This window comes from Anastrepha ludens, chromosome 5 (genome assembly GCF_028408465.1).
Source record: "Anastrepha ludens isolate Willacy chromosome 5, idAnaLude1.1, whole genome shotgun sequence".
In the NCBI taxonomy this organism is placed as follows: Eukaryota; Metazoa; Arthropoda; class Insecta; order Diptera; family Tephritidae; genus Anastrepha; species Anastrepha ludens.
In genome coordinates, this window is record NC_071501.1 from 31,556,496 (window position 1) to 31,582,376 (window position 25,881).

Genomic DNA, 25,881 nt, shown 5'->3' on the forward strand with positions numbered 1-25,881 from the left:
TGAATATGCATATATTTATTTGCTCGCCGGTCTGTTTGTCTGTCCGCCTGCCTGCCTGCCTATTTCACGCTTATGCGAACTGTTTTCTTGTCTGTCTACATACTTGCCGACCCAAACAGTGAAGCGTCCGTCCTCCGTTCATTTACTCACTCTTAGCGGCAACGTACAGCTGTTCCTTTTTTCGCACTCAAATTTCATCGCCGCTGCGTTGAATGCCGGTATTTCTTTTTTGGCATACGCGATATGCACTGTGTATCTCATCCCTGAAAGCTAAGCAAATATTTCTGATTTTTGAGGATCAAAAGTCTGCGAGGTTTTAGCATAAAATAAGGAATTATATAAACTACCACGTTAAACGATTGGAGAGCGCGCAAAGGGTGCAGTTCATAGTAAGAAATTCAGCAAAGAGATCCGCATTAAGACTAAGGATGACAGGAAAAGATCACAGTAACATGCCATTCCCTACAGGCCCCTTGACTCTATGCCGTCAGGAGTGATACTTGAAAAGAGATACAATAGATCCTAGTGCTTCCAGAGGCTCAATTGTGTTCAAACTCTGAAAATGAGCGCGGAAAACACTGTTTTCGAATTTTCACGGATGGCTCCAAGACCGAGCATGGTTACGGCTCTGGTGTTTACGTGGAATCCAGCTAGACCAAACTACACTTTGCTCTTCGAATATACACATCCTTGTTTCAAGCGGAGATGTTTGCTGCTCAAGAAGCAATGAACTTTGTTGTGGACAACAGTCGTAGAGGCAGATTTGTATGTCTCTGCAGCGACGACAAAGCTGCGCTCATGGCTTTCCCCACTTCAACTGTAGTTAAGTCCTGTTAATCCAGGTTGAACTGTATCAGTAACATAATATCCTGATGCTAACATGGGTCCCAGGACACGTGGGTAACGAGAGCTCTGACTGTTTAGCTAGGATGGGCTCTGAGGCCAACTTCTTTGCCCCGGAGCCTGTTCTCCCACAAGCGAACTTGGCAGGCTGAGATAGGCTGCAGATGGACAAAACTGATGTTATCTCTCATGTCCGACCGACTGTCGCAGATCCTCTTGTCATTAAGCAGAATGCACTGTAGGCAGCTGGTTGTACTGATGACGGACCACTTTCTTTTGGCGAACTACATGGAAAAGGTAGGCATCTCAGACAGTGATCTCTGCCCAGTATGTGGAGCGGAGGATGAGACGGCGGACCACCTTCTGTTCATCTGCTCTGTCTGCGCTCGAATCAGGCTTGAGGACTTTCGCACTCCTGTATTCATAGTCAACATCTTGACTCCACAAGATCTACTCAGATTTCTTCGGCGGTCAGACGTGAGATCTTTGGCACTGATGTGCTAGGAAGTGACCACCTTGGGGTTTTGGCACCAAAAGATCTACTCGCGAATTCGAGTGCAGACTTAATGTTGTCTGAGTGCTGTATTTGTTAGTTGTTCCAGCAAAAAAACGTTATTCTATAAGTAAACTTTGGCAGTAGGCCTGGTTTTGTAATAGAACAGAAGTGTAGGCAGAAGGGCTTACAATCCGATCACCATGCATACGATTTCCTTAGACAGAAGTGGCAGTCTTCAGCCCACAGTTTGATCTCCAAGAGTCTTTTAGGCTTCCTAAGCACTGTAGCATATTTTAAGCTGAGATCTATGCTGTAACCAAAGCAGTTGAATTAGCGTTGAAAGCGCTACTTCCCTCGACACTCGCACAAACATCTTCATCGATAGTTAAACTGCTATTAAAGCAATAATGGCTGTAATTATTAGCTCGGAGTACGTGCAACACTGTAGTTCCAAAATGGGGGAGCACTGCGAGAATAGACTGGTCTCAATTTACTGGATATCAGGGCTCAAAGGAATAGAGAAAAATGAGAGAGTTGACGAGCTTGCTAAGGCAGGCACCCGCTCGGATCTTACTCTGTTACTCTGTTCATAAGAACTTATGTAGATGGAATTGCAAAAGTAGTAAATTATCCACTTCCTAATTTTCGTCTTTCATCACATCGCAAACACTGTCTGCCTGAAGCTGCACACATATTTCCATACGGAAGTATTGATAATGGCAATGGCATTGGTGGAATACTCGTAGCATTGCCGCGCCGTATTATCTTTTGAAGTGCCTTGTTTCGTGTGCACAGGCACTAAGCAATGGCAAGACCACATGAAGAGTTTTTCTTTTTATTCTACCAAATTTCTTTATGTACAAATTTCTTTCGTAGGCTTTTGAAGTTTTTTTCCGATTTCAACACCGAAAACTGCTTTGTATTTTTCTATGCCTTTTTCCCATTTCTTTTTTGGTTTTTAGGAAGCATTTTTCTATTCGAGCTTGCGATTTATTCCCCACTAGTCCTACAATGACGCTCTTACCAGCATTTCGCACAACGAGCTGGCTGGCGTAGGCGCGTTTTTATAAATTAGTAAAGCATCTGAATGTCTGAATGAATGGCGCAATGAATGGCTGTTGTTTGTCGGCTGCCTGCTGCCGCTTGTTGGCTGGTGTGTGTTACATGCGCTCTGGACGCTATCGCCACAATGGCACAATATGAAAAATCTTAACATAGGCCATGTGGCTGGCCAGTTGTGGAATTTAGTCGGCTCTACGTTGGCAAGGGTCACTTGGGTTTCTCGCTTTTTTTTGGTGTGTTGGTGGTGTGTAGTGGCAAAAGTTTTTGTTTAAATTGAAATGAAAAATCTTTAGGCTGTTAGGTTGTGGGCGCGTGAATAGTGGGAAATTTAAATTAAAAATTTGTCTGGCGAGGCAAGGAGATTGAAATTGTGAGGAAATTTGGTTTTTATGTTAAGGAAGTGCACAACGATGGGAAGCAGTTTTCTAGGGCGTAGTTGACTGGAAAAAGTGGGACTGTTTTCTACGCTTCTTACATAAAGAAGTATTTAATTTCGTGAAAAGTTATCTTCAGTTGATATTTTTTATGAAAGCTTCATAGCTCATATACATCAAAAGTGGAATCACATTCGAAGTACCCATGGCATCACAAAGTTTGGAAATATAAATTTGTGACTGTCAAAAAAGTGCTTTATTATGCATACGCCAAAACTCGTTGGTCTGGTGTCAAAGAAGTTGTTGAGCCAGTTTTTAAAAACCTCTTTGTTATCGAAGGTCAAGCCCTTCATATGGTTTGACAGGGAGCGCACAATATGGTAATCGGTCGGTGCAAGGTCCGGAGAGTACCGCGGAAGCTGAAGGACCTCCAGGTCGATCTCGTGGAGTGCGACTCTCACGACTTGTGCAACATGGGACCTGGCGTGGTCGTGAAGGAGGGCGGATTGACCATGTCGGTCAGGTCTTTTCTGTCGAACAGCCTCATAGCCTCATTCACGCGATGTAGCTGGGCAATGTAGAGGTTCCTGTTGAGCGTGGCATTCTCCCAGTGCACCATGCCCTCCTAGTCTCAACAAACACGTCTTGACTCTCGGCTTTGACGTATCTTCTGGAACCACCCACTCATTTCTTTGCTTCATATCGATGTATAGGCACCATTTCTCATCTCCCGTGACGTTTCGGTACAAAAAGCGATGTTTATGTCCGCGTGTTGCTCGATGGCGGGCGAGATGATGAGAAGTATATTAGTTTGAAGGCGACTTTCTTTGCGATTTCGTTGAGCTCGTGAGGCACCCAGGCTCCGAATTTTTCTATAAATCCCATTAAATGTAGGTGATTGAGAGTCGTTTTATGATCGTAGGTAATTTTTTCCGCCACTTCACGACTGGTTTGGCGACCGTTCGCCTTTAAAAGTGATTTGGTACTTTCTTCATCGAATTCAAAAGGCCTTCCGCTGTGGGACGTGCAATCGACGCGAAAGTTGCCATTTTTGAACTTTGCAAATCATTTCCGTGCTGTAATCTCGCCTAACGCACCTTTTCCAAACACGTCGCAAATGTCCAGGGCTGCTTCGGCAGCTTTTTGACCTCGATGAAAAACAAAGAAGAGTAGGTGTCTAAAATGTTGACTTTTGCCTCTTGGGAATTCCATTTCTAAGGCTCAAGCTAAGACTACACGCTAAATTATTGAGATGTTTGACGCAGCTTTAGATGGTATCTGCTTTTTTTATTAAAAACTTTTGGTTTGTATTGATTTGGGTTATTAATCTACGCGATCTGATTTGCGAAATGCTCCGTTTAAATAAAGTCGGACTTAACCTCGTAGTTGCAGGCCCAGGCGTATGAAATGTTTGCACGATAACCAGGTTTGTGGAATTGTGTTTCTGAGTACCATATCTGGTGATTTCAAGACACTCACTACCATAGTGAATACTAAGGAAGATTATAAATGTTTAAGCGCTCAAAAACTATCGAAGGAAAAGCTCTTAAATGAGCCTCACTCACCTAATCACACTAACGTCCACCTAAATGCTGGAATTAAAGCAGTGATTGCACTCCACCTATGTGACCATCAACTACTCACCCCATCTCGTTTGAAGGTAATAGATCAGCCAACAGTAACAACAAATAAAATATGAGAACGAGTAAGATTGTGAAGCGCAATGATGGACGCAGAAATGCTTCGCTTTGCAGGCATTAATTTTTTGAATTTGTTGCTTTATTTTTTAGCCGGAATTGTCAACACAGACATGCGTTGATCCACCAGTACACACCAATAGAGGGTTGGTTGGAAAAATAACAGCAACAACATCAGCGAAGCTCCTAACACACGCACATAGCTGGTTGTTGCTATTTTGAGTTGCCAGTCGACAGCTTCCTTTCCATTTCTAGCATTTCCTTTTACATAGCCAAACATTCTCACCTCCACTCATCATACAAGTACATTTTGTCATGCAAACGTTTACGCCCGACGCTTTGCAAAATGTGACAGTTTAAATAAATTTCAGTCATACAAAAGTGTTTTTTTTTTTTGTTTCTTCCTTTAGCCGACAAAAAATGTACAAATTTTATTTGCGCACATTTCCAGGCTTATATGAACTCCCGCAACAGCCATTCAAGCTGTCATACGGATACTCTATTTTGAATTTATGTCACAGCAGACAAGAAGAAGAAGAAGAGCATCATGCAAAATATGTGAAAGTCAGCGGCGGAAATAGGAGACATAAATATGTAAGCTGTAAATTGTAAATTGTAAATATGTAAACAGAGGGATAGCTGAGAATAAGAGAGGGATGTCACAAAACATTAATGGGAAAACTATTTTTAAATTTTTTTTGTCCAAAAAACATATTTAAGCAGTTTGAAATAGAAAAATTTAATTTTAATAATAAATAATTTTTCCTCTAGAAGGTGAATTTGTTGAAAAAATGTATAATCAAGCATAGAATTATTTCTCCAAAGTTGTCAAAAATGATGGCCGAGCTCTTCCCCTCATTTGTGGTGTACGCCTTGATGTTGTTTCACAGAGAACTACAGTGTTAAGCCGACTCCGAACGACAGATATTTCTTTTTTATGGTAAGCCTTTTTCCTGGCAGAAATACACTCGGGGGCTTATCATTGCAAGCTGTGGGGTCACCGCTATTAGAAAAAACTTTTTCTATCATTTTGCTGTTTAATGCGCGGAGACTCGAACCTACGCACTCCCGAATAGTAGTCACGCACCAAACCATTCGGCTATGACAGCCACCAAATTTTTTTTTGTACAGGCTCATTTTGTGCATGTTCACAGAGAAGTGGTTCAACTGGCGTTCTGCGTATTAATTGTTAAATTTTTTAGTTTAATTTTAATTTATAGTACGTTATAAAATGCATTAAACCTTGCTTGCTATATAACATGTTGCAACTAGTGTGCACGTAGTTTTTTGAAACTAGTTACCAACTAGTTAATTTTAAACTAGTTCCTAACTAATTAGTGTAAACCGAGTTCCTTTATATTTTGCAACTAGGGAGCGAGTAGTTTATTTGCAACTAGTCACTAACTAGTTAATTTTAAGCTAGTGCCTAACTAGTTAGTTTGAAACGAGTTCCTAACTAAATGATTTTAAACTAGTTGCAATAAATAATTTAATATACTTTGAATTCAAATATTTGAATTAATTAATTCACACATTTTTTATATAGCAAAACGAAAAAAACAAAAAATTCTGAATAATGAACGTGATTTGTTATGGGCTTCCAACTTTAATTTTGTTAATTTCAATTTATTCCGTCATTTCATTTTACAATTTAATGGGCTATAAATTTCAATTTGCAGAAGTTTTCTAAAATATCTCATTAAAAAGTTGGAAATTTTGATGAAAATTTGAAGCATTTTCAAAATTTTAAGCATTTTCGAAATTTCGCCAAAAAATTGGAACTTGTGTTCATCAATAATGAAGTATCTTTATATTGAAAATCTGTTAAAATTTGGAAAATTTATTATTGGAAAATTAAATGTCGAAAAACTTAAACAGAATTTAAATCTAAATTTTTTAAACAGAATTAAAATTTAATTTTTTGAATTAAAATTTTTATTTTTTTTTAAATAAATCTTATTTGAAGAATATTGCATCAAAATTTTAAGATATATATAAGTTATAGCTCTCTCTCTCTCCTTTTCCTCAACGTTGCATCTTCTTTCTCTCTCGTGGAACGAAAATGCCCAAAACGTTGCATGGCCTTGAAATTTTACTCCATTCTCGCTCTTGCATAGACGCCTAAGAAGTTTCACTTCAAAAAAATTCTCTCAATAATACCTCGAGAAGCTTCTCTTTAACAAGTGCATTTTGCTTTTTCTTTTTTGTCTCAGCTGGTTTTGCTGCGAGTTTTGGTGTTGTGGTATACACCGCAAAACTCCCGTTTTTCCGAGACGTCTGTCACTCGCTCCCTGTGCAATATTTTTCAATGAAAATTTAGGGAAATATGTGATTACTCAAATGTTGTATTATTTTACGAAAGCTAACTGAATGCACTGGTGCTGTCTGTAGCGCAAGAAAAATTCTTAAAGAAGGTACCTTTGTTTGACGAAATTAATTTGTCCCACCGCCGACGGGGCGGAATAGTGAAATGCGAAAATGCGATTCATCTAAACGTATAATTTTTCCTTAATTTATTAATTATAAGAAGAAAAAATATATAATTATTGGAGAACAATGCTGCCTAGCCCTTTGGTACAGAAACACTCATCTTCCCTTTTAAGGCCCTCGCCTCATTTGAAATGGTGTTTTTTGGGTTTTTTTTTTTAAGAGCGTGTAAAACAGAAACGAACAAAAGAATTTCTATTTTCCTTTCAAGTCTTGTATTTCTTGATGCATTGTTGAAAAATAAAAAGTATTTTTTGGCCACACGAGGTTCGTTCAAAAAGTTGTCAGCCTTCAAAAAATGGTCTTCCAAAACAAGGTACGTCGTTAGCGACTCGGATTTCGGGTCAGGTTAGGTATTAATGGTTGCCCAAAGAGTGGGCCCACTTGGGCGAAAGAAGTTTGTTTCACCCTTTGTGATACCATTGCAAAACGGGAAAAAGAGGTGAAGGAAAAAGGACTAAAGGGGAAGGGATGGGGAGGGTTGAGTGTTTGTGGACTATGAACGGTGACTAGTCTGCGGTTGTGTTAACCTCTTTATGCTGCTGATGAGGTTCATCAGACTTTTGTTATCAAGACCTGCTATATCAGCAGGCGCAGAAAATAAGTGAGAATCGAGATGCTTGAATCTTAGTCCCGCGAGAGCTGGGCAACTAAGGAGCAGGTGCTGATATGATTCCATCTCATCCTCCATACAGATGACGCAAAAAGGACTCGAAGTAATTTCGAGTCTCACCCCAGAATATCCCTCGAACGCCTCCTATCCAAACACGACTGAGTTGGTACAAAGCCAATCCTTCCAGGAGTAGAGCGCAGGTTGTCAATGGGATCCCGATGCTCTCCTTTCGCGGGCACTCTACCTCACAGCTCTCTTGTCTGGCCAGCTCGCCGGCTTCGCAGTTTCCAGCAATGTCACTGTGTCCAGGTACCCAAATTATCTATATATCGAAGAATTCTGAAGGAATCGAGAGAGAGACCAGGCATTCCCTGACCAGTTTCGAATGCACCGTAATGGAGCCTAGGGCCCTAATTGCCGCTTGGCTATCGGAGTAAATATTTATCTTTTTATCAGTTATTACGCAAGTAAGTAGCCAGTCAGCTGCTTCTTTAAATACATCCACCTCGGCTTGGAACACACTGCAGTGATCCGGTAGCCTGAATTTCAGTTTGATGGGGAGCTCTTTGCAGAATACTGCTCCTCCAACCCTAGCTTCGAGCCAACCGTGAACAGGTTAACCAGGCTCTGTCCCTAAGTGCTGCCCCCGGTCCACTTCTCCCTTGGTGGAATATGGGTGGAGAAAGTTCCGCTTGGACTAAGCGAGGGTGCACACTGATCCGTCGACGAGGGGATGAATTTAAAGTTTTTGAGGATGCTTGAGCTTATAGTCCAAGCCCCTCAGTCTGATTGCGGTACGTGCAGCGGCAATTCTGCCTGCGATATCTACGGGTACCACATTTAACATTACATTAAGCGCCAGAGTCGGAGTAGTTCGAAGCGCCCCACTGATTCCAATAATTGCAGATCTCTGAACTCTCTCTAGCTTTTTAACTGATGTCGTCCCCTCCAGTGAGTTCCACCAGGCAACGACTCCATATAACAAGATTGGCTTTATTATGGTATTATAGAGCCAAAGGTGTTATAGAGCAGTAAAGTCCTCTTTCGACGAACAAAACTAACACTCTACAAGACTCTCATCATGCCCGTCGTAACGTATGGCGCAGAAGCTTGGACGATGACAACATCCGATGAAGCGACGCTTGGAGTGTTCGAGAGAAAGATTCTGCGTAAGATTTTTGGACATTTACACGTTGGCAACGGCGAATATCGCAGACGATGGAACGATGAGCTGTATGAGCTTTACGACGACATAGACATAGCGCAGCGAATAAAGATCCAGCGGCTACGTTGGATGGGTCATGTCGTCCGAATGGATACAAACGCTCCGGCTTTGAAAGTATTCGATGCGGTACCAGCTGGTGGTAGCAGAGGAAGAGAAAGGCCTCCTCTACGTTGGAAAGATCAGGTGGAGAAGGACTTGGCTTCACTTGGTGTGTCCAATTGGCGCCGGTTAGCACGAGAAAGAAACGACTGGCGCGCTTTGTTAAACTCGGCCAAAATCGCATAAGCGGTTATCGCGCCAGTTAAGAAGAAGAAGAGAACCAAAATACAACTCTAGGCGAGACGGATTCCGGGACTCACAGATGTCTGAAATTAAAAAGACAAAAAGGTTCTTGCTCAGTATGAATGTCGTTGAATCTGTTTTCGTTTCTGTTTTACACGGTCTTAAAGAAACACCCAAAAAATACTTTTTCAAATGAGGCAAGGGGCTTAAAGCATGTTGCTAATATGTAAAAAAAATATATTTCAATTTTTTTATAAAGGGGTTGGACCCTTTTATAAATTTCTTAATCGTAAACTAAACTTCTGACTTATTACCGATGGCTTTTTGAGTTGTGAAAGTTAGTGTAAAATATTTATAATTCAATTTTCAAGCGCTAGTTGAACCACCCTATGATTATATTTTGTTTGAATAAACAACCTTGATCGATTTTATATTATACGCAGTGCAATAAATAATTCTTTAAATTTTCTCTTTGCAGCTTAACTTAAATTAAGCGCAACAGCGCAGAAATCGCGTTAAAATGAAACAGAACGCCGACGCTTAAAATAAACTATTTGCGTTCCGAACCAACTGCTCACACACTTTTATATTCCCATTCGAATTCTAATTAAATTAATTCAGCATTTTTGCAAAGTTTACATTGAACGGCGTATCGACGAGTCGCCAATTACGTAGTTATGCCGCTAGCAGCGTGCCGTTATTTTAACTGTTACTGCAGCCATTCAAGCGGAAACTACGTGCAGTGTCAGAGCAGCAACAGCAACATTGACATTGGCCTCGGACAACAACAACAACAACGACAACAACAGAAGTAACAACTCAGCAATCAACCTTTTGCACTCGTACATGCCACACTTCGCACACAAAATCAACGGGGTGGCAACCTTTTGCTGGACAACTGAAACTACAAAGTATTGCAAAAAAGCAAGGAAAAAAAAAGAATCTAAAATTCAGCCAACAGTGAATGCAGAAAGTCAAACGAAAACGGAAAATATCATAAAATGGCTATAATAAAAATTCGACAATTGAATTCATTCAAATTGCAACAGCAACAGAAACAGCAGCAACAGTGGCTGTCGTCCGCTGAAGCCAGCTGCCGCAACGCATTGGCTTTGCTTAGCCGTTGTTCGTATTGCGCAACAAATTATTTGAAAAGTTATTGCCGCATTAAGCGTCATGGTGTTAATAAAAATAAAACTTTATGTTGGCTGACATTGACTTTGATTTTATTGAGCTGCAGCAGTTGGCATGGACGAGGTGCAGGCGGCCGAGGAGGCAGTGGCGGTGGTGGTGGTGCTTTTTGTTATGCTCTCGATATTGGTAAGTGTGCAAATACAATCAAAAAACAAATACAAATTCATACAAAAACAACTATAACACGCATTACATTTCAACTCCTCATCGACCGCTCATCCCCCCCCCCCCCCCCCCCCGCCTCTCCAGTGACGGGGTTTTGACTTTTGCAATTTTTGCATTTAATTGCTGCTGGTATTCAACACCTCTTTTCTGCACAATTTTATTGCCACTTTTACTATTTTGTAGCACCTTTTATAGCCTGCCAGGTGTAGGCCACCGCGCGCTCCCTCTCCCGCTCTCACTCGCTGTGTGAATACTCCTATTAATGGCAACATTTTATGCAACATTTCAATTGCCTACAAATTGTATTCAAATTGCGCATAATGTTTTGGTAATTCAGCTTCTAACTGGAAATGCAAAAGTGTTTATTTAATTACACAACCAATTACTTGGTAATTGAAAGCGAATGATGTGTAATGATCTGCAATGGTACAGAAAACATGAAAGTATTCAAATTTCTATGGGATTAAAATTGTGCAGCGAATGCGGCTCAAATAGGGTTTTCAGGTCAAAAGGTTTTTCGAAAACAAAAATAAGTTGCAATTTTCAGTGAAATAGTAGAGCGCGACAAATACAAGGCGGCGCAAAATTAATCACGCTATCACAAGATTTATAATTTTTGCAAATTTGCAAAGTGCAATCTTATTTGGCACTTGTGAAGTAGACAGCTGCAGTATACAGACAGACAAGCAATGGAGTGCGTAAAGATTAAAATAAAGATTGATTTCCATCACACAAAATATTTTTTTTTTATTTTTATCTAGTAAAAAACGGATATGATACTTTTTACTAGAAGGTAAAAGCTGAACGGCGTAGAACTGACTCTTAAAGACCACGCAAAGTAATTTGGATAGCAAACTATCATGGAAGCACAATATATTATGGAGGCAGAAAAGGCCAGTAACGCACTATATTGTATGCATGTAAAACAATGCTGAGGGTTACATATCTCCTTATATAATGAGTTGGTGCTACTCAACTGACCGACTTCAAAGACCGACATATAAAAAGCCTATGGAAAGTATTCAACGTCTTGTTGTACTCTGTACGACAGGGACAATTAAAACTACTCCTACGGCAGCACTTGAAAGAATACTCAACTTACCACCGATTGACATTGAGGTAGAAGGTCTAGCAGCTAGAACGCAACGGGTGAATTTACCTGTAAAATATTTGGACATAACTCAATAGGTATGAGTTATCGGACCAATACGAACTGTATGACTCCGAAACACAATTGGGCGAAAAGATTCCGAACAACAATAGAAGAAGAGGGGAAAAAGAGGTATGAAGCCTAGCCCCAATACGCTTAATATACGGGTTGCCCATATTCGACGGACCCGACGGATTTCGATGACTCTTTGGGCCCATTCCAATCAACGAGGCTTGTCCGCAGGCAACAATCTTTGCGTCAATTGAATCTTATACGGGAATAAATGCATATCAATGCGGATAATTCGATGTAAAGTGGTCCGAGCAATGCCCAACTGCTGAGAACGGCGATTTTGGTGAGGTCTCAACATTGGCCCGTACAAGAGCAATATTTTCATCCGATTGTCTTGGTCGGTTTTGATTTGGCCTCTTTGGATTAGAAAGAGCATCACCAGTCGAAAACCTTTCGTACAAACGTTTAATGGTGTTCTTAGAAGGCGCACTTTTCACATTATTTAATTTTTTATACGCACGTTAAGTTTTCACAATTGACTTCTTTTGTTGAATGTAAATTTCAACAATTTGGGAGCGCTCGCGTGGCGTGTACTGTTCCATGGTAAAAATCTGCTTGGACTGACGCTTCCAACGCGGTATGTAATTAAGCGATCCGACGTCTCTGTCAAAAGATACGGGGTTGCCAGATGGGTCCGTCGAATATTGGCAACCCTGTAGAAATGATGGTTAAATTTCAAGGGCCGATGGTAAATGTGCATCATACCTAAACGTCAACGACACCGTTGGACTTCTTTCTTTGGGGTTATTTGAAAGAAAAGTTGTACGTCGATAAGCCAGCAACAATTCAAGAGCTAAAGGAGGAGATAATTTGGCTTATTAAGGGCATAGAACCTCAATTGTGCCTCAGCGTTTTAAGAAAAAGTTGTGTTAATGTATCCAAAGACACCTTTTGAGAGCGTTTACGCGCTGAACTATGGTACTTAGAGCATAGACACAATTGTCCCGCGACAGGGTAGACCGACGACTGAGTTGACTGAGAAGGACAAGTTATCACGCGCGCCTAATAAAAAGAGATAGCAATATGTTTATTTCGCAGGCGCCTCTGCGACGTAGGTTATCTTTCTAGGGTTAATACCAAGTCCTTTCCTTTTTGAGAATATATGTGTTGTCCACGTTAATTTCCTGTCTAAATGCATTCCTAGATATTTGGTTTCATTGCATTGTGGAATTTTAACACCGTTGAGTTTGACGGGTGGGCAAGTGTCTCGCTTAAGAATGAATGTGACTTGTACTGATTTAGTTTCATTGGGCTTTATTCTACATTTTTTGAGCCATAGGTGGATTTTGTCGAGTCTGTTTTGCAGTTTAGAAGAAGCTGCTTGCGGGAAAGTGTCACTTGCTAGTATAGCAGTATCATCAGGAAATGTGCTTATAGTTACTCCTTCAGTTTTGGGTCAGTCATATGTGTAGAGTAGGTGCTTCCTTGCGGAACGCCCGCTGAACTTTCGCAGAGCTCGGAGAGATGATCTCCTTCCTTGACGAAGAAATTTCGGTTATTGAGATAAGACTTTATAAGTATGTAGAAGTTTATAGGGAGGATGGCTTTAATTTTGTAGAGAAAACCGTTGTGCCATACGTGGCAAAAGTTTGGGCAATGTCGAGGAACGCTCCTGTATAGTATTTTTTTTTTTTGTTCGAATGCATTGTGAATGTGTTCAACAATTCGTTGAACTTGTTATATAGTGCTGTGCTCTTTTCGAAAACCGAACTGATTATTGGGTATTATTTTTCGTTCTGCAATGATCGGAAACAGTCTTTTAAGAATAAGACATTCCATAGGTTTGGAAGTGATCGGAAGTAGGCTGATTGGACGATACGATTCAACTGCATCTGGTTTTGGTTTGAACAGTTTTCTATCTCGAGGTTCGGTGCGATTAATTGACCATAAAATCAAACCGACCGACCGAATAAATCTTCAAAAGTTGTTAGAGCGGAAACCCAGTTGATTTAAAGCAGACTCAAAATTCTTCCAGCAAAAACTTAGAGTGATACTTTTTATTCAATTCAATCTGAATTTCCTGGTAATTTCTTCAATTTACTTGTAAAAAAAAAATATTTTCAAAGGAAAAAATCTCCATTGCCTATCAAAATATTATCTCGAAAATCAATAGAGCTCTGAACGCATTTGAACAAATTTTCGAAGGGTTTTTGTTTCGGGTAGATAACATTTAGCATAATGAAATTTATGTCCCAGGACAGATACTGGGAATATATTATATAAAAAATACTATCAGAATATCGCAATATTTATTTTACTCAACTAATGGACGGAAAGTGTCCGGACGAATTTCGGGAACACCATTTTGCATTGAAAGTACCACAAAATCCCGCTAATACTGACCGTAATAGTAAAAATAATTATTACTTTAACTGAATTTATGAAAGTTACGTTCCGAGATATATTTCTGGATTCGGGAATTACCATTAAATATTTAATATTATTTCGCGAAGTTCCTCTACAACTGGTTTGCTTAGTTAGTAAATATTTCTTCTAGAGTGACTTAACTCAAGCTCCTCCTTCTAATTGCGGCGTGATGATGTCGTTGTTATTCCACAAACGGAGGGACCTGAAGTTTGAAGCCGACTCCGAACGGCAGATATTTTTTATGCTTTTACATAGCAGAAATACACACATCAGCTGCTCTAAAGCCAATGCCACTTTAATGTGCGTGTTTGTAAATATTTTTGAAAGGTCAAATATATATTCATAGACTAGGACAAAATTCGGGATTCTGGTATTACATTCACAATATCGCAAAATTTTTCTCTGGTAATATTTATTTTACCGATTTATGAAAATTAACTTTCGGGCCCAACCTCGGGATTTCGCGATTATATTCAAAATATCACGAAACTCTGCTTTGGCAATATTTATTTTACCGATTTTATGAAAGTTACATTTCGGGACAAACTTCAGGCTTTTGGGATTACACTACGTAATAAATCGAATGAATGACAAACCCTGCAACAAAGTTTGTCAGTTTAGAGTAACTTGATCAAAGTTTGACAATATAGTGGCCAAATAAATAGTGTGAAATCATATTAGCTGCTCTAAAGCCACCAACTCTTCAACGTGCATAAGTTTGTACGTATTTTTGAAGCATAAAAATATGTTTTCAGTATAGGACAAATCCTCGGATTCGGAAATTCCATGCAAAATATCGAAAAAATCTATTCTGGTAATATTTATTTTACCGATTTATGAAAACTACATTTCGGGACAAACTTCGGGCTTTTGGGATTATATTTAAAACATCACGAAATTTTGCTCTGATTATATTTCTTTGACAGATTTTATGAAAATTACATTGCGGGACAAACATCGGGATATCGGGATTACGCTAAAAATATAGGATTTTACGAAATCCCGCTAATAAAAAGGGTTTTCCAATAAGAGGTGTTATTTTGATATTCAAAGAAAACTGATATTTTTTAATATGAATAATCGGATGTTTACTTCATTATAAAGAGGAAGGTATGCCGTTAATATGTTATATGGAAAATAACATCTGGCAAACGACCACCACGACCACGCTTACACGACAATATCCTTTTCATTAAAATTTCCATAACCGTATTGCAAAGTGGCTGCCCCATGTCCTCGATAGCCTCACGAATTCCATCTTTGAGGTCTTGAATCGACCCTGACCAACAGACCTTCTTTTTCACGTGGCTCCAAAGAAAAATGTCACAAGATGTTAGATCACAAGATCTCGGGGGCCAATTATGATCACCTCTTCGAGAAATAACACGGTCCGGAAACTTTTCTCGTAAAAGATCAATGGCTTCGTTGCTTGTGTGGCACGTAGTGGCGTCTTGTTGAAAATAAACGTTGTCCACATCAATACCATCCAATTCCGGCCATACAAAATCGTTAATCATCTCTACTGTGTGTAAATATTTATTTTTCTATACTGAATCTATAAAAGTCATGCCCCGAAACAAATCCCGTATTCCCGGTACTACATTAAAAATATAAAACTACATCACAACATCCCACCAATGCTCGCATCTCTAATTTGTACGATAAGTATTTGAAAGTAATGATATTTTAAGCGCAGTACGCAAACAAAAACTCCACAGTCACTGACCCATTTCCCACATAAATCTCAAAGTAATAAACAAAAAAAGCCGCCCATCTGCACTGGCATGCATGAGACATGAGCTTCGAATTGATTTTCATAATTAAATATAATTCATTACCAGCAATCTGTCATGCATAATGTACATAAATATCTATGCGGTACAGCTGGGCGCCATCTCAACACTCAGGCATTCGTAAGAGATAAATTTGTAAGAAATAAAAACACAGCCAACAGTTGGTTGGTTGGCTGTTTGGCTGGCCGGTCGTTCGGTTGGGCAGATATGTTGCCCCAAATGAAGCATGAAAAACGAGAAAAGCGTCATCTTTCCGAGCAAAGCAGCCATACAAATGGATTTAGTGAGTGATCACAATAATTATATTTATTTGCTTATGTTTATGCGTGAATGTGCCCGTCTGCTCGCTTGTTTGTTTGCATAAAAGCATATAATTAAGTAATTGCGTTTTGTAAATGAGTTTTTTGGGCTGCTCGTCAACAAGCGCACTTGCCTCCTTTCACTAAAACTTATTTATTTTATATTTATGGTTATATATGCCAGAATAATTGTAATGAGGTTTTTCGCCCCCCCCAACTGGGAAGATATTGATTAAGTGGCCCGCTGACGTCCAACAGCTTTTTCCTTAAGAAAAAAAAAAACAAACAAAAAAAAAAACCCAGATATTCACGCAATAGCCGCTTCAAACAAAGGCATTTTTTTGCCTTATGCGGCGGCATGTTGCTGGTACCACTTGCGCCACATGTTGCGGAAAAATGCTAGCAGCACAGCCTCTGCTGCATACGCCTGAGCAGTGAACAATTTATGTCTGTGTTGATGTGTACTTTTGTTTGCCTGTTGCTATGCATTCAACGACTCATCTCAACTCTAATGTTTTCGCTTCGCAATCTTTACTGCATTCATTTATTTTCTATAGTATTTTCATTTCATTTTGAGTGTCGGTGGTCTCTCATTTTACACTTTGACTTATGGCGCTTAAGCACTGAATGATTGCTTCTAATTATTCACTTAATGATAATATTTTTGCTGTCGACGTGCGAACCAAGTGTTAGAAAGTGGCAACTCAAAAAAAGTATTAAACAACAATAAAAATGCAGCGCTGCGCAATGCTTATGACCCTTTACCATCTTGAGTAATTCAGCAGCTTTGCAAAATGATATTTCAACACAATGTCTTGTCAGTGCTGGGAGCTAAAAAGGTGCTTCAAACATGAAGTTTATGACAGCTATAAAATTTAAAAGCAAATACTAATTCTAAGAAAGTAAAGTCATGAATTTGAATTGCTACTCACTTCTACAGATGCCAATGAGTGGAATGGCTGGAAAAATTGATGAAAGTATAGATGGATGGATGAAAGTATAGATGCATGGATAAAAGTATAGATGGAAGGACGGATGGATGGACGGAAGGATGGATGGAGGGATGGAAGAAAGGATGTATGAAAGGATACTTGTAAGGATGGGTGGATGTATCTGAGTAGGCTGGGATATAATAAATTAAAGCCTAAGCACTAAGGTATGCATACCTTTTGTATTTAAGACTTAAAAGGAAACACAGGCAACAACTTTCCACACCGCACTTACTCCATAATGGATCTGAGAAGTTTCTTCACGGATAGGTAACGTAGCTAATTCAGTCTTAAAAAATCGCCTCTTTAGTGCAGCGAAAGCATAGATATGGTATTACGGAGCAACTTGCGTTTCCAAAGCTCTGATTATTAAGACATGCTTTCGGTAAGAATTCAAAGGTTTCTGTTAGCAGAATATAGAGCACTGTAACTACTGGTTTTAGCAAAAGTAAATATGAAGGTTAGGTTAGTTAAATTGTAGCTGTTCACGCTCATCTTCAGAAATTAGGCACACACATCGGTACTGAGAGAAGAAAGGGAATGCCCTTCCAAGCTCCCTCTTTCATTCGCAAGGCTAAGTGGTGATACAAAGATATGAAAAAAATACTTTAGCTCATCTTTGAAGTGTAGCAAAGCCTCTCAGACAGTTAAGACAGCTTTTAAGAAGGCATAGAAAAGGAAAAGGGATTTATCGCTTAAGCCTTTAATGGCCTCGCAAACTTGCGTTTCTTTCAGTTCGTGAGGAGTTCGAGTAGGCAAGTTGTTTTAAGTGATTTTCAATGCATGTATTACATAGAAGCTTCCCTACAATCTCTCGTGTTGTACTGTGACGATCCGAATCGATTATTGCTTTGATTAGGGCGTCATCAATTTCAACTGGACGACCAGAGCGTTTTTTATCTTTGAGTAAAAAATCACCAGAACGAAATTTGGCAAACCAATTTTGACACTCACTGCCGTTCTTTTAAGGCTTCGTCACTATAAACAGCACATAACTTTTTATGAGCTTGCGATGCGATTGTTCCTTTGCGGAAATAAAAAAGCCAAATATGACGAAAATGTTCCTTTTGATTTTCCATTTTCAACGAACGCCAAACGAAAACTACGTAACGAATCAGAAAACTGTTTTTACTGATTGACAATTGAATTGCCAACTATCAAATAACAAAATGTGTTTTACATTTGTAACGTCTGAGAACCTAACAATTTAACTGAAGCCATCTATGAGTGAACTCCGAAATTACTTAGTTGCCAACCCAATAGTAACCCAGGGTTTTCTGATAATGTAAGCGAAGATTGTACTTTGCGCGAAAATAAACATGCATCAAAATATTATTTCATTTAACGGTATTTCGCAGCAGTAAAACTTCAGCCGCTGTAATACTGTGGGTGATTTATTGGCTCACTTGAATAGAGGCATTAACCAAATAAGAAAAAATAATAATGAGAATAGGAAGTATTTTAGTTTTCTTCTTTAATTTACTATTTAAAGCTTAATAGTTGTGGTGCCACCTTGTTTATAAATTACGTCATAAATACGTTGATGAGTGGATTTGTACCAATTGTCTAGATAGCCTAATGAAATTTTAGGCCAAGCCGTTTTAATGATTCGAATTAAAGGATTTTTGTCTTCAAATTGTTGTCCATTCTCATGAACCTTACGTGCAAGCCATCCCCATAGTTTTTCAATAATGTTCAGACCTGGGGAATACGGTGACCATAGTAAGGTTTCAACGGTTTTAGAAGGCAATCCAAGTTTTGACCACACTTGAAGTGTGTACGGGTGCATTATCCTGTCGAAAGATCCATTCAATAGATACAAATGTTTTACGAGTCTCGGGAAAGATGATTCTAACAGAACTTTGTAGCTGTGCTCCGAATGCGCTATAGTACGATATTGGTCTCCATATCATAACACCAGTTTGTGATGTCGATTCAAGTACCTTTCCTCCATTCGGCCCATCCAGATTGAACTTCTAGTTTAGTTTGTTTGTGAAAGGCATAAATAAGACAAGTGTTTTGCGTGTACGGCGTTTTTCTGCTGTCGAAAAAAATGTATCAAAGAAGTTGCATCAAATTTTGTTTAAAAAATGGAATTAAAATCAAAAACACTTGAAATGTTGACAGTGGTATACGGTGAGAGTATTCTGAGTCCAAAAAATGTTTACTTTTCACAGAAGTTCGAGAAGTTGTGCATGCCGACGCTCGCTCTGGATGCCCCAGCGCGTCAACAACCGATGAAAATGTTGAAAAAGTGAAGAAAATTGTTATGAAGAATCGTCGAATCACAATTAGAGAAGTTGATAAGGATGTCGACATATCGGTTGGCTCATGCCATGAAAATCTTTTTGGAAATTGTGGCACGAAGCGTGTGTTCGTTCCAAAATTGTTGAATTTTGACCAAAAACAACGTCGCTTGAGCTTCACTCAGTAATTGTTGAATAACGTCAACGATGACCCAGAGCTGCTTAAAAGGGACATAACATTGCAACGAATCATGGGTATAGGAGTATGGTTAAGAAATCGAAACCAAAGCCCAATCGTTCCAATGGAAGAGTCTAGGAGACCCAAGACCATAAAATGCAAGACGCCAAGCTCGATCGAATGTCAAGATTTTGCTCACTGATTTCTTCGATTATCATGGCGTAGTACATCAGGAGTTCTTACCACAAGGTGGTACGGTAAATAAGGAGTATTACCTTGAAGTTATGCGCTATTTGCGCGAAGCAATGAAAAAACGCCCGGAATTGTGGAAAAAAATGCATGGCTTTTGCATCGTGAAAATGCACCTGCTCACTCATATTTGCTTGTGAGAGATTATTTGGTGAAAAATAACAATAACAACACCGTTATCATGCCTCAGTCACCGTATTCACCAGATTTGGCCACCTGCGACTTTTTCCTGTTCCCAAGATTGCAGAGACCCTTGAAAAGATGGCCTTTTGTGACGTTTGAGAAGATAAAAACCAAATCCCTGAGAGAACTCAAGGACATTCCAAGAAATGAGTATCAGAAGTGCTTCAATGTAGTATCCTTTTAAGCTTATACACTGCGCGGTCCTAATTTGTTGATTCCTTCCGAATAATAGGGTTTGTCCGAGTCTGGACTCTAGGAATCGTCTCCTCGTTTGATTAAAATCTTTTGCCCGCCTACCATTTATTAAACTGGGAGACAAGTAGTAGTCCGAGAGATCCGAGGAAGCCAAGTCTAGAGAATAAGGGGGATGTGAATTGAGTTGCAGACTTATTTCCATTAATTTTGCGACCATAACTGCTGAGGAATGAGTTGGTGCGTTGTCGCGATGGTAAGGGAGAATCACTCGTCTTTCTCGATTCAAACGAATGCTAAACACAAAAAAATAGACCGATCTGGTTGAAGCTTGGTGTGTGTTCTTCCAAAAAATGCTATTAACTAAACACGCCCTCGATACGCGCCAATAGTGCCATCTCTTTGACTTTGGCGGGCTTTTCAAGAGACCCTCGGGTATGGTGGCCGTTGTGGCCGAATGGGTTGTAGCACAAGTTCGAAACTTTGTGCATGACACCCAAAGCTGCGGGAGTTGACGGTGGATATCAAACGAGTTGGAAACCTCTTTCCATTAATTTTGCGACCAGAACTGCTGAGGCGTGCCAAACCTCTGATTTTGCATGATTTTTTGAAACGTCCGCCCCACTGTTTTTGAAAGGCCTACAACCACAAACGCCATTATCTTAAAATTAGCATAAAAAAGCGACAAGTACGTCAAATTATTATGCCAAAATATTTAAATAAAAGTTACCATATGAAAAAAAGGAACAAAATCTATATTTTATTCCGAATCACATGATCATAGAATTCTACTTGCCCATATTTTTCCGAGAAACGCATTTTGAGCATACAATTATTCGTATAAATTTCACGCGATACATCGACACAGATTTTGTTTTGATCACCGCGATGCATGAACAACAGACCATCCTAACAACGTCCTAAAATGAATTTTTTATAATTTTATTGGTAATGCAAACAAATAAAGGAAGTCTCAAAAGATGCCTTAATTTTGCGCATTTCAGAGCGGTTTAGCCTTTAAAAGGCTTAGACAAATCTGGATTGCTGAAAAGTAGAGTGCCAACACCGGACAACAGTAAACTGTGATTGGAAATTCCACTAAGCCACATAAAAATATTTTAATAATTAATTTTATCAGCTTTGAAAGTCACTGCACATTGCGAAAATCCTCAACCCCACTCCACTCCCATGCCTTGCATAACGCGCCAATATAAATTACACCAACTGTTGATTAAATTATGTCAACGGAAATAACTACTCTATACACTCCACTCAACTATGCCACCAACACCACCTCCAACACCATCGCCGTTTCATTGATTGCTGCTTTGATCACTTCAGCTTAGCGGACAACAACACCGGGATTTGCAAGAATGTATGGCAAATTTTAAAACGATCACAACGGCATATTAAATATTGTGCGAGTAAACTGGAAAATGATAGATTAAAATTGCCTTTAAGCGGACAAGTCGTGATTGGATGATGCAACACACACACACACACACTCGTACAGGCATGGACTAGCCTAGGCTGGTCGTTATTTAGGCTAGGCTAGGGTACATGGCATGAATGAAGTGGCGGGCACGCCGAGCTGACAAGATCGTAAATGTTCAACAATCAGCTGTTGGCGGCGCGGCGCGCAGCCAGAACTGGTGAAATGTTTGTAAGGCATTCGCGTACAAAGCGTTGAGGTGCAAAAAGTGCAGTGGCGCGCAAAAATGTCAAGTAGTAGACTAACGGTCGGCAACTGACGGACAGAATTGACAGCGCTTGAATACGAGAGTGTTGGTATCTATGTAACTGTGAAGCCATATGAGATATCGCCTATAACATACATTTACGCCCCATTCAAGTGACGTTATTTAAATGAGTTTATCGTTGCTGCAATGCATCGCAGATGTATGTACGTTTGTATGCTCACCGCATTGGGTCAGTCGTGGCTCCCAACTGGTGCTGTGCTATGAAACTAAACCAGTTTTCTCTATTAATCCGCGCAATTTTTCCTTTAAGATTTCATTCAACGATATCAGCAATTCAGTGTTAATAAATTTCTCAAGCTTTTCAAGCTGCCTAAGGCGAGCACAGATCAAACAATTTTCAGACTTACATACATATACACATATAAAGGGTGGTGCAAGTACGAGTTGTTTACTTTTTTTTAATAAATTGAAAGGAGAAGAAAAATGGTTATAAGATATCTTTCGTACATATGAGTACACAATCATGAGCGCAATGTTTTAATCGTGGGACGAAATGTAGTACAGTTTGTAAAGTCGCAAAGATTACAGTGGTATGAATACCTCCTAAGAATGAGCAGCGAAGGATCGACCAAAAAGATTTTGAAGCAAATTCTAAAAGCGCAAAAAGGAGAGGCCGGTCAAGGCGACGATGGTTGCAAGGCGTAGAAAACGACATACGAAGGTTGAGAACCTCACAACATAGAGCGAAAGCGGGTTGTCGAGAAGAATGGAGGCGTATGGTAGAGGAGGCAAAGGTCCACCCCGGACTGTAATGCCAATATGAGGATGAGATATCTTTCGTTATTAAGGAAATTACCTAATCTACTTGGTTACTCCAATTGGCTTCGCAGGCGCCCTATCTGAGACCGTCTTTCGACTTATTGACTCTATTTGATGAGCACCTCAACGATATTCGCCTTAAGAGTCTGGCTTGGATAACGGAGTTAAATCACAGGTCCGAGATGGTCTGAGATAGATCTATGGAATGCTTCACCATTCTGCTGAAACCAAAGGCCGTACAAGTTCTTATCCTCAATTTTAGTCCACAAGCAAATGGCAATCATGTTGTTGTTGTTCGAGTTTGGGCTATGTTTGCCCTTTTTGGGTGTTTGGCCGAGCTCCTTCTCCTATCTATGATGGGCGTGTTAATGGTATTCAACAAATAGACGGACCTTCAGTTTTAAGCTAACTCCGATCGACAAATATTTTCATGCGGAGCTTTTTCATGACAAAAATACACTGGGAGGTTTGCCATTGCCTGCAGATGGGTGACTTTCTATCATTTTGGTGTTTCAGAGAGATTCGACCCTACGCGCTCCCGAATGGTAGTCATGCATCAAACCATTCGACTACGACGGCCGCCGGAATTAGAAGGCAGCTAATTAGCATCGACCGTCTTTTTAATACCACAACCCTCTGTTATTTTGGTAGTTGAGATTTCATGTTCCCGAAGGCTCGTATTCTTGCTTTTGGTAAGCCTGGATAATCACAGATAAATTGTACAGGAGTTTCCTTCTCCCTCACTTTAACCTTGCCGCATGCTCCCATACCCTTCAGCATCCTTTGAGAACCGCGTTTAGTCTTGAGTTCCTGGGACGGTCGTACCTAAGCAGCTGTTTAGTCTTTGATACGTTATAATCAGATCACTTCTTACTGGACGTTGTACAAGTTATTAGCTCTTTCCGTCGTTGACTTGTAATGCTATAATATTGAGACCTCCGAGTTCTGAAGGGAACTTCTATTGATTCCGCTTCGTTCGAGCTTAAGGAGGATATTTGTACTATATAGCAAGCTCCTCCGCTTTCGCGTTACCCTCGATGACCTTGCCGCCGGGAACCCATACGAGAGTGATTGAGTAGAGTGAGCGAATTGAGTTCCTCTATATGTACACTGCATTACAAATTTGGTGGTTATGTTGATGGAGTTAACCGTCTTTTTAGCAGCCTGACTATCCATAAAGATTGCCCTCTTGGAGTCAACTTCCATTATGTCGGAGATGGCCTTGCAGGCTTCCCTGACTGCTATCACTTATAACCGGAATACGCCGGCTGGAAGGCGCATTGATTTGGATAGTTAAAGGAATTCAGGGTAGAAGCCTGTCGCCATGCCGCAGTCCATGTGGTACCAGCCGGTGTAAATTTCTGCATCAAAATCTCTCCGGATTCGCCTCCGGTTTTTCACTCTCGTCTAGATAGGAATACCGAAGATAAATCTTTAATGAAGAGAATGCTTAGTAGTGATAAGTAGTCGATGGTAATCATAGCTCCATAACCAGTACAATTTAGAAAAAATATGCGTCATTAATCGCTAATACATACCGTCATTGGTGCTATCAGTTCAAAGCTCACACAAAACTGTCACTCTTTGTGAACTCACTGGCTTCTCGATAAATGTGTGCATGCTCGGGAGCCACTTCAATTTTGTTTAATAACTCAGCACCCGGAAAGAGTTTGCGTCTCTCGACTTTCCAGTCACTCAAATATCGATGCGAGCTATTCTAAGGTCCAAGTTAAAATGCAATAAAGACGAAGATGATGGTTTGCCTACTATTTTCAGAGGCATTTGGGTTTGATTAGCGCTTATTCAAGAGGATTGTGAAAAACTGTCGCCAGGGAGGTGGACTTTTGAGTTGTCGCTCCCAAAAATGGGTATATCTCAAGGCTAAATTGTACACCTTTGACCAAAAAGCCCCTATATTGATGAACAAAGCCTATAACTTGAAAATAAGCTTTTACTTGAACCACCCTTTAAATGCATATAAACGTATTTTTTGCAATTGTCCACTATATGGCCTACTCCCGCCGGGCCGATTCATTCCTCACCAATGTGTTGAAAAAATTAAATAACAATTAATAGTTGCTCTGGCGGAAAATCGTGGCGCACATGCGCACCATTAATTTAGAAAATACGTACACTATTCCGGAGCTTTTGTTGCTATTGCTGTTATGTGTGCATATGTACAATAATGTAAGCGATAAATTTCATATGCGCGATTCGCTGATAACGTTTAGCCGCCAGAGTTGGCATCTGACAACTGGCATGGCTATACGGGCTATTTCACATACGCGTTCATATCCTGCAGGGAAAATCTGAACAAAAGAAAAAATTTCCGGATTAGAACTAGTACGATTGTGGAAATTTTGGACCAGTTCGCGTGTAGAGAAATTTGCCTTTAAAGTGTGTTGTCCGTTTTACACAATACGCCCGTGGTATAGCGCTGGTGGGTAGTCACATATCTGTCATGAAACCCGGACTGAACTAACAGGGCTAACGTTATCGTTGAATGAAGGGGGGATAATGGACTCTTTTTAAGCCACCGCTAGTTGCTTATACGAAAAAGAAAGGCAAGACGATAACGCAAGCATAGATGCACATATTTGTAACTCTCTTCGTAAGCATCATATAACATAATATACAATAACATAACATAACATAACATAACATAACATAACATAACATAACATAACATAACATAAATTACATAACATAACATAACATAACATAACAGAACATAACATAACATAAATTACATAACATAACATAACATAACATAACATAACATAACATAACATAACATAACATAACATAACATAACATAACATAACATAACATAACATAACATAACATAACATAACATAACATAACATAACATAACATAACATAACATAGCATAACATAACATAACATAACATAACATAACATAACATAACATAACATAACATAACATAACATAACATAACATAACATAACATAACATAACATAACATAACATAACATTACACAACATAACATAATAAAATAAGAATACATAAAGCACTTCCTTAGATTTATATCCATTGGCCCATATATTATTCCCGGTTGGTGCGATGCCACTTACTCGTAAGATCTACAAACGACCATCGTCATATAAAATTCTTCATTCCCTTAAATGAAAAGTAACAGGAACGCGAACTAGTAATGATTCTAAATTCACCAATATCGCACCA

General features: G+C 39.6%; 1 protein-coding gene across 2 annotated transcripts in view; it reads left to right on the forward strand.

Moving 5' to 3' along the window:
• The window catches only part of LOC128864528 (uncharacterized), a 115,648-nt gene that overhangs the window by 51,538 nt on the left and 38,229 nt on the right, over positions 1-25,881 (forward strand). For both annotated transcript variants that reach the window (XM_054104229.1, XM_054104230.1), the window contains exon 2: positions 9,558-10,399. In XM_054104229.1, the coding sequence (XP_053960204.1) occupies positions 10,081-10,399 (319 nt within the window). In that variant the 5' untranslated portion in view covers positions 9,558-10,080. The remainder of the gene's footprint in view (positions 1-9,557; positions 10,400-25,881) is intronic.